This window comes from Buceros rhinoceros, unplaced genomic scaffold (assembly GCF_000710305.1).
Source record: "Buceros rhinoceros silvestris isolate BGI_N320 unplaced genomic scaffold, ASM71030v1 scaffold5757, whole genome shotgun sequence".
NCBI lineage: Eukaryota > Metazoa > Chordata > Aves > Bucerotiformes > Bucerotidae > Buceros > Buceros rhinoceros.
The window spans coordinates 8,867-18,443 of record NW_010423839.1 but is presented as its reverse complement, the minus strand read 5'-3'; the positions used below and the strand labels follow the sequence as shown (position 1 = coordinate 18,443).

The 9,577-nt window shown below is 38.5% G+C and overlaps 1 protein-coding gene across 1 annotated transcript in view; it reads left to right on the top strand.

The window, feature by feature from the left end:
- The window catches only part of LOC104497322 (DNA polymerase alpha catalytic subunit-like), a gene marked incomplete at its 3' end in the record, with an annotated part of 12,151 nt that extends 5,407 nt beyond the window's left edge, over window positions 1-6,744 (top strand). The window contains exons 7-11 of the mRNA XM_010140561.1: window positions 1,065-1,260; window positions 1,482-1,650; window positions 2,531-2,706; window positions 6,048-6,160; window positions 6,628-6,744. Of these exons, the coding sequence (XP_010138863.1) occupies window positions 1,065-1,260; window positions 1,482-1,650; window positions 2,531-2,706; window positions 6,048-6,160; window positions 6,628-6,744 (771 nt within the window). The remainder of the gene's footprint in view (window positions 1-1,064; window positions 1,261-1,481; window positions 1,651-2,530; window positions 2,707-6,047; window positions 6,161-6,627) is intronic.
- Window positions 6,745-9,577: the final 2,833 nt, after the last annotated feature.

The window sequence follows — 9,577 nt, the reverse complement described above, 5'->3', positions numbered from 1 at the left end:
GGAAACCCTGAGCAGGAAATAAATTCCCAGGCAGGCTGCTCAGATGATAGCTTCTGTGGTCCTAGGAGAAGGAATTGGAGATGTTTTACAGTGAAACAGATGACGAGTGCAGCCTTAGAAGATAAATGGTCATAAAAAGCAAGATGGCAGTGATTTCTTGTGCTTCAGGAGACAAGCTGGAATATAAGTATGAATAAATTAATTTGGCTGGGCTAGCAAAAAATTGTTGATGAAGGTATATTAGCTCACGTTTGCTTTCTCTTTCAGGTGAGTGAAGGGCTGACTGTGCCGAGATTAAAACCCTAGAAATGATTGTGTGTGACTCTAAATTCTGTCTATAAATAACAGCTTTCCTTGAAGATAAAGGTTTTTTGACCTTGCTGCAGGTTAAGGGACAGTGGATATAGAGACCTGTTGTTGCTCGTGGTGGAGGCCACTTGATACACACCTTCCCTAAGAAGACGTTCTGTAGCTGCTGCCGTAGCGGTATCCTGTCTGCAAAACCAACTGTGTGCTCATTGCCTCAGGGTTTAGGCTTGCAGAGCATGCTGAAATGTGGATTCTTTGTTTTACTTGCTCTCCCTCTAACGTCTGTAGCATGGAGAAATTCCATTCTGTTCTCTAGACCCATGGTGTCCTGGCATCTTGAACTCATTTCTGATATAAACAGGTGAAAACTGCCATACTGGCCTTCCCTGGTTGTTCCAGGCTCTATCCCTGCCTAACACATATTGTCACGTGCTCGGTTGATGCGGAAGTTTTAATTTAGGAATGGCATAAAACTGTGTGGGAAAACCAGTGAAAATAACCACAGCCTTAATTATATGTCAAACGTGGCTTGTTGTAAACTGCTGTTTAAAATTACGGTAGAAACACATCACAGCAGAAACGATACCACAGAATTTAAAGTTTTGAGGAGTTTCAGCTGTCATACTGCAAAATATGTGGAGCTTTTCCTCTAGCTCCAGTTAACTAGTTCTGCAAACAGATATTGTTAGATTCACACCCCCCCACCCCTTTTGCTCTTAAGAGAATTTTTAACTCATGGCTGAAATGTCTTTCAGGTAATCACCCCTATATCAAAGAAGGCTCCTGCTCATCTCAGAAAGGAAGCTCTTCCTCCAGCTTCATTTCGTCCTAAACATCCCAATTACACAGCAAAATCTGTCATAGTCTCTGAAAATGATGATACCAAATATGTGCAAAAAGCTACAGAAAATGGGGGAATATTGAAGACAACAGAAGAGAAAGCTGTTGAAGGTAATGAAAAGGAATCAAAACCGAGTTCTGGAAGCTCTTTAAAAATGACGTATTACTGTTAAAACACTCGTTAATTTACACTAGTTAGACACTTGGTTTAAATGTGACGTTTTGTTTGTATATTAGTACTGTATATTATGATCATGCATACAGTGTGCTACCTCTGCATACTGCTGTAGTATAATGACTGAGGCCTTTAGTTCTATGTGCAACATTTCCAGACGATGATCAGGGAGTGATGGATTTTGATGAGGAGGACTTTGATGAACCTATGGAAGCAGAGCCTGTGGAGACTGTACCTGAGACAGTTGGAAGCTTGAAGAGAGACAAGGAAATTGAAAAGAAGGAGGCAGAGCAGCTGGAATCAGGGAAGAAAGAGACATCTGCCTTGTAAGAATCTTTTTTTTTTTTTCTTTCCACCAGAAAGCCTATCAGAATCCATAAACCTTAGATTGGTCTTCATGTTTATCTTTGCCAGTGGGGTAACTGTGATACAGACAGAATCATGAGAACGCTATGCAATGTTTTTTTGTAGTGACTCCAAAAATGGTAATGTTCAACATGCTGATAGCTACTTAATTGAAAAATACTTGATGTATTTGGGGTTTAGCACATGACAACAGAACATGTATTTAGGTACGTTGAGGTGACTCAGTGTGGGTGTTGAACAATAGACTGTAATGATAGTAAGCAAAAATGAAGAATTGCTAGTGATACTTGTTCTAAGCGACTATGACAGTATTTCATAATGTTAGTGACACTACTTTTAACTACTACTAAAAGTAATTTCACATAGTAAACAGCTCAGTTTTTGGAAAGAAGAGAAAAAGGTTTTTTTCCCCCTGGGGGCGGTGTGTGTGTGTGTGCGTGTTTGTTGTTTGGAAGAATCTTGAATCATATGTTTCTGTAACTTTAAACAGTAAAATATCTGAGTGATCAAAAAGACTTAAACATCTAATGACTAATGACTAAAAAGGTTCTGATGAAGCTGTCTTGTTCCCACTGAGCAACTTGTAGAGATGGATGAAATACATTTAAAGCCTGTGAGTTGAGAACCGTCCTTGTATGTTGGTTTCTCTCTTTGTCACTCCATCCTTGTTTTCAGAAGAAATCTGCGGATATGCAACTGTTGGGAATGTTGCTTAGTAGTGGAAAGAGTAATAAAAGTTGTGAGAATATAAGGCTGAAAAAAAGCAAAACAGCAGTGCAGTGGTTGTAGCAAAGGCACAATTTTACTTCTTGTTTCTTTCTTCTTCTGCAAAACCCACAGAAGTTCTCTCCCAGATATCTCATGCTGGGACAGAATTGATGAGGATGAAGCTGATCTAGGAGTGGCAGAAGTTCAGTTGGACCCCAATCTCCTTCCACTTGTGAATGGGGAAAATGATGATCAAGTCTTCAGATTTTATTGGCTGGATGCTTATGAAGATCAGTACAGTCAGCCAGGTAACTCTTCAGTTAAAAGCAGAAAATGCCATTCTGATTGTTTTTATGTAACTGGGGTTTTCAAACTTGCCTAGATTATGTCAAGATGGCCCGTCTCTCTGTGCTCTATAACTTGTACATTCACCCCTTGTACTATGACTGTGAAGAGGAAAGTAGGAATGTGGTCTCTTGTAGTAGGGAGGTACAAAGGGAGCTATTAGCCCTTCTTAGTGTTGTTGACCCATTGGCCTTAAAAACCCTCTACATTCCAGGAGTAAACTGATGTTAATTTATTACTTAGTGGTGCAACAACTGAGCATGCTTTCTTCTTGTTTCTGGAAATGTAGTGTAAAATTCTGGTGGGTTATTAGAAGGCCCGTACAATAGCAGTTGCTCAATTTTATATGAAGGAGAGGTATGTCTATCAAGGGAGGAAGGTGACCTGAAAAATACAAGATCTCTCTAGATCCGACTATTCAAACTGTCTAAACCTTGAAAATTGTCTTTGGATTTACATCCTTAACATACTTGGTGCAGTTGAAGCGTGAATCCTGGCTCTCGCCGTCTTCAAAACTGCAGCATTCTGATCTCGCAGCCCTGACAGGAGAAGTCATGGTCACATCTGTTCTCAGCATTTCCCATCCGTCCTCTCATTTCATCAGCAGCTTTAGGATCTTGGATTTTTGATTTGTGCTTCATGTGGGTTTACCGGAAGGTTCTTCCATATGTTGTTGAAGGTTTTTTTGGGTTGATGCTGTAAGCATTGAGTCAGATGTGTTTCTTTGTTACACCTTTTATTGTGAGTTGGGATGCCAAACTTAAATATGAGACTGTGCTGGGCTGAACAGCTTGGTGATGGGAGTGGCAATAATCATAGATATTTTGATGAAATCAATGGCTTTAATATAAAATTGCTTCTTTTAAAGACCCTGCTATTGTTCTTTTCCCTTTTTTTTTGTCTTCTAAGTCAGTGGTTGCTGAATGGAACTTAATTATGAAAGGATTTCTGTTCCTCGCATGCAAGGAGTGTTCTTCTCTCATTATGCCTTTTTCAGGATTGAATAATAAAGACTGCACCTGTTTTCAATTAGTAATGTAGAAGGGAAAATTTTCATATTGCTTTTTGTTTAACATGTTCATGATCTTTGTTTATGCCTCATTTGCTGTGATGTCAAATGCATTGCCTGAAGAGTAAATACTATAGCATAATCATAAGACTTTCAAACTTAATGATTTTTTGGGGACTTACTTTTCATAACTCCCTTTGCTATCTTAGGCAGAGAATTTGAGAATTGTAATCATATTAACATTTTAAAGCAATAATGAATAAAAACTGCCCTTTCTTTCCCCTCTGCAAGACACTTTCCCTCTCTCTTCACTTTGCTTGCTTTTTGGTTCACCGGTAGCATGATACTTCTTTTCACAGACTTTGTGTTTTATAAGCTTTATTCCGATTTTTTCTTTCTTCTTCTTTCCATAATCAGGCTTACAGGGGGTAGGCCCGAGATCTCTTCTCTCATTTCTTGGTTTTACATATGAAATATCTCTGATGTTAGATGTGTGTGTATGTGGGTGGGTGTTCGACTGGTAACCTCCAAAGGTTCATTCCATCCTAAATTACTCTGATTCTGTGAAATCTGGGGATTAAGACCACTTATTTATCCATGCTAGAGTTGATTGAAGTTTGTCTTTGTAATTCAGGAAGGCTTTCACTCTGTCTTTGTCTGGCTTATGCATCCTTCTTTCTACCTTACCCGCTTATGTGCGCCTCTAACAGGTTATCTTCTCCATGCTCTTAGTATTACCAGCTGTTCAAGCAACCAGCTATGGTTTCGTGGTTCTTCCCACAGTTTCATCTTTCTGTGTGATACAAATCTATCTGAGGTTTTTTTTATCCCTTAAAAAAAAAAAGATTGCTGGGGACAAGAATTTTCTTCCCTGTCACTTGGATCTGTAATTTGAGCTCTTTCTAGATCATTTTATTCAAACTGTCTAAATCTTGAAGATTGCCTCTGTATTAGAATCTCTTAAGATACTTTGTGCAGCTGAAGCTTGTATCTTGCTCTCATCATCTTCAAAAATGCAGCATTCTCTGTCCTTGACAAAAGTAGTCTTGTTCACATCTATTCCAAGCACTCAAGAAATGATTTTTCTTAGCCTGTCACTCTAATTCTGTCATCCGTCTTAGTGCGTCTTGACTGATTTATCTTTGCTTTAATGGAGTAAGAAAGGTGCCTTTACATCCGACAGATCGCATGGCAAAGATAAATTCTAACTCTTAACCAGGGACTTGTTTGTGCATTGTGATACAGGGAGAAACGTGGGTTCCAAAGTCCTGTTTATGTGACACTCTGTTTCTGAGACAGTCTCAGTTCTGATATTTCTGATTTCATCAGTAGTTATGTACTGTAGGAAGAATGTGTTTCGTATAACCAAATTCCAAATTACTCGGAGTTTGAAGGGAACTCAGGTGAAGCCAGGTTATTGAGTTTTACTTAGAAGTTTATTTTACTTGTGATTCATAAACGGTATGTGAAAGTCAGCTGGGTTTGTTCTATGGTTTTCTTCAAGTTTAACATCACTTGATTAGCAGGTCGCATGCTTTTGTGCTAATGCCAGGTTGTCTTGGCTCAGAAATGTGCGTGTACAATAATGACACGGTCCACAGTGAGATCAGTTGCGCTAGTCTTGCTCTGTACAGGCTTTCTGAATGTCTACTTTGGTTACAACTTCGGTCTTAGCGTCCAGGATTTCTTGCAACGTCTTAAAACTTACAGTGTCCTCATTTGTTAAAAATAGTCAGTTGGAAACTTTTCACAGCTGATCAGCTTCTGTTTGTCTTCAGAATGTATTTCACTGGGTTTTAGTAGTAATAGTCTTGATCTCATGGTGATAGTGTAGGAAAAATGAGTTATTTGTAGTGGTCTAGCTGAAGAATGAAAAACTGTTTAGTAATACATGTTTCAGGAGTGATTGACAGCACAGGCATTCTGATTATTTTCAGCTTTCACTGACTTCTCTGTTCTTCCTCCTTCTCCTTGTGAATTAGCAAACTAATGTAGGTAGAAATGGAATACCAGAACAGAATTCTGAGACTGGCCATTTTGAATTTCACGTATCGGGGTGTTACTATAGTGATGGAGATAGGGACATGAAGAACTATACAGGTATCTAATTGTAAAATGCATTTTAAACAATTTAGAACGTGCCGATACATTGGAAAGATTTGTTGTTCAAGGAGCTAAACCAGAAATGGTTGTTTTTCTATGCAAGAATACATAATAAGCTGCTTCAGGCAACATTAAGAATGATTCATTTAAGAATTGTGTGTGGAATTCTTACACGCTGCCTTTCTTCCTTAGGTGTAGTATTTTTGTTTGGTAAAGTTTGGATTGAGTCTGCAAACACCTACGTAAGCTGTTGTGTGACAGTAAAAAATATTGAGAGAACTGTTTATCTACTGCCACGTGAAACAGTAAGTATATCTTTTCAGCATGTCAAATATAAGTACCTTTCATTCAGCTTATGGCAGGTTTTGAGTTCTAGCAGTGTGTTTATAGGAACTGTTGAAACCAGTGTTGTCTGATGTAGGTGGTAAAGTTAAGTACAATGTATACATGGTATATCCCATGTGAGATGCAGAGTAGAGTGTTGCAGCTTCTCCCTGACCTTAACTAACAACTGCAGATGAACTTTTACCTTCACACTTGCTGCTTAGGAAATAAAGTTGTCCTGAAGTATTATTAGACAACTTAGTGCTTTTTAAACCGTTTCAAATAATGATTCTTAAATTGCGGGTTTCTTGGCTGATTGCATTTTCCGTTAAGAAAGATATGTGTGATTCATAATAGCGAAGCAAAATTCAAATTAAAAAAATTCAACCTAAGTCGTGGCTGCTAGCATTTTGTGTTAATTTGTAAAACTGGACTTTTGTTTTTTGAGGAAATTGAGTTATCCACTGGCAAAGAGACGGAGACTCCGGTAACTATAATGAGTGTTTTCAAGGAATTTAATGACTGCGTTTCACCGAAGTATAAGATCATGAAGTTCAAATCCAAGGTTTGTCTCTAAGCATCCTGTTTGCTCATTTCCTGTTGTTCTGATCTGTAAGATGGGAAATCTATGGAAACACTGTCCAGTGGCGGAGGTGTGCTGAAAGGCGAATATGTAACTCCTCACATGTGTTGAGTGTACTTGCTTGTAAAAGCTGTCCCTGTGTTTTCACAAATACCTGTACTCCTTTAAGAACGGTAAATCTGCAACATGATTGTTCTACCAGAAGTTTAAGCATACTGCTTTTGAAACTGCTCTTCATTAGCAGCTTTGAAACTGAGCTGAATGTCAGACTGTCTTTCTTGCTTGCTGAGCTATTTTTGAGAATACAGAACAGACAGAAGTTCTGACACCTAAAGCTTGCGTATCAGTTCATGGTGTCAAAGTTTAAAATGAAAGATTGTCTTGTCCAGGAGATAGGTCAGTACTCTGGGATTAGACCCGTTTTGCTTTTGGCCAGATGTTGTATTGAACTTTATCTCTTGGCATGTCTCATCTTTCTTCTCGCACTTGCAGATTTATATTCTTAGAATGCGTGCTGTTGGGAGCACAGATTGTCATAGTGCATTTATGCAGGAGGTAACAAGTTGTGAGGACTGTCATCCAGTCCTCACTTAAAAAGGAAACTTAAAGCTGTTCTGAGCTTACAGTTACAGGCAGTAGTCTTATAGTGTTATTTTGTTGCGTTCTGTTTGCTCAACAAATCCTTAAAAGAACATAGGAAACACAAGACATTGCTATAATGGGGAATTTGCACATGCCATCGTATAATACTTGTCACAAGTCTACAGGAAAAGAGCTGATACTGCTGGTAACGTTGCAGATTTGGACTGAATCAGTTAGTATGAGAAAGCTTTCTTGTTCATTTACATAAAGCCTTTGTCTTTTGGTGAGGTGGGGGCAGAGGTGGAGAAAGGAAAAGACTTGATCGGAGTGAAGTGCTCAGAAGCTTGAGGATATCCAGCTCTGAAGAAGAAAGAGCAGTAGCAATATTGCTGTCTCGTAATTATTTTTTACTAAAGGTCTAAATAGAGATGGAAACTCAAAAAAGAAAAAGCAAAAACTGTCCCCAGAATGCCTAAGTAAACCCCATCCTTATTTTGTATCATCTCAGAGGGTGACATCTCTAGTTTCTTGACATCCCCCACCATACATTTTGCTGTTGTCTTTTTTGTTTTATTTTTTCTTACCCTATTCTACATAGTTGTGGTTATTATTCCAGTTAACTTCACTCCTTTTCCAATTTTGTTTCTTGAAGTAACACGTCATTAGTCTGGCAAAGCTGGCCTTCATTGTAATTACTGGGTGATGTGAAAATAGCTGTAACTTTTCCTGGCCTGGCAGTCCTGTGTCTTTGTAGGGTTTGTTCCTGAATAGTTGATCAGGAAATGAGATGACAAGTAAAAATTCAGGAAGAATGGAATTTCACGGTATGTAAATGATGAAAAATAAAAACGAGTTCATATGGTAAATCAGGTTGAAAAGACCTTTAGGAGATCATCTAATCCAAAGCTAGAGTACTTCTGAAAGTCTGCTAAAGTGGAAATGCGATCAGTGTTTCTCAAACGACATATTCTTTCAAGACATGACATCTTTTCATCAGTATGTAGCTTGGTGCAGTTACGTTATTCAGGGAAAATGCACATGTCATTAGTACTTTATAAAACTTTTCTGTTATTGTTGTAGCTTATTTTCTCTCGAAACTGGTGCAAATTTAGCTTTTTCTGTGTTATTTCTCTTATCTAGATGATTGTAACTTAGCTGTTATGTATGGGGATTCTAAAGGAATGAAGTTAACAATAGGTAAAAACTAAGTTTAATAGTTCACTGTTCCCATTTTCAGGAATGAGGGAGGAAACTCGGGGCAATTAAATTCTTCATTAAGAGAGGTGATACAAACACTGTACTCCAGAAATGGTAGGAGGGGGAAAGGCCTTTGAAAAGATAACAGACTCTTAGGAAACCTCCACCTGTTCCACGGTGCACTAAGGAAGAGTAGTGTCAGTGAGCTAATGGAGTAACATAGTTTAACCTTCAAAGAAGGCTTTTAAAAATCAAGGTAAACCATATGCAGGAAGTATTTGAACTGTTAGTTCAAAGCTTATCAAATTTTTACAGCGTTTACACAGAGCTCGGAGTTAAGACCCAGCTATGTTGACTGGACATGTGACTACAGTGCATCTGGGGTCCAGGAGTGATCCCTAACAGGAATAGAGAAGTAGTAGCACTTAGGCACTGTTCAGATCATACCTAGAATATTACAACACTTGGATCACCTTGATGAGGGAAGATTAACTCAAGCAACAGCAAGTACAAAAGGTGGTAATGAGAAGGATGAGAGGAAAGGAGAATCAGTTATATCACAGATAACTATGAAAGAGCTGTAATTTTTTTTTTAGCCTAGTGAAGTAAAGAATGATGATAAGACCTTTTTGCTCCCTGAAAACATTAGAAGGAGATGAGCAGCAAGAAAGCTATTTAACGGCTAGTTTTAGCAAAAGAACAAATTTACAGATTTTAATCTATGAATAAATTAGGCAGGATAGTTGGGGTCATAGAGAAGCTCTGGAATAACCTACCAGAATTGTTTTTGAACAGTGAGAATTCAAATTCTGTATGACTCATCATACTCCTCAGTAAACTGAGTTTTACGAACATGGTAAAAGGTTATCCAGCTTTATTTTTCTGGCATGATTTTTGACTGATTTTGGTAGTTGCTGCCTTCTGGAAGGGTTTAATGAGAATCGAGCTAGCAGGAGGGTATATCGCTAGTCATGTGGGGCATAAGAGAAGAGATAGCATTGGAGAGCAGGGCTGTTGGTGGGGCCATTGGAAGGTT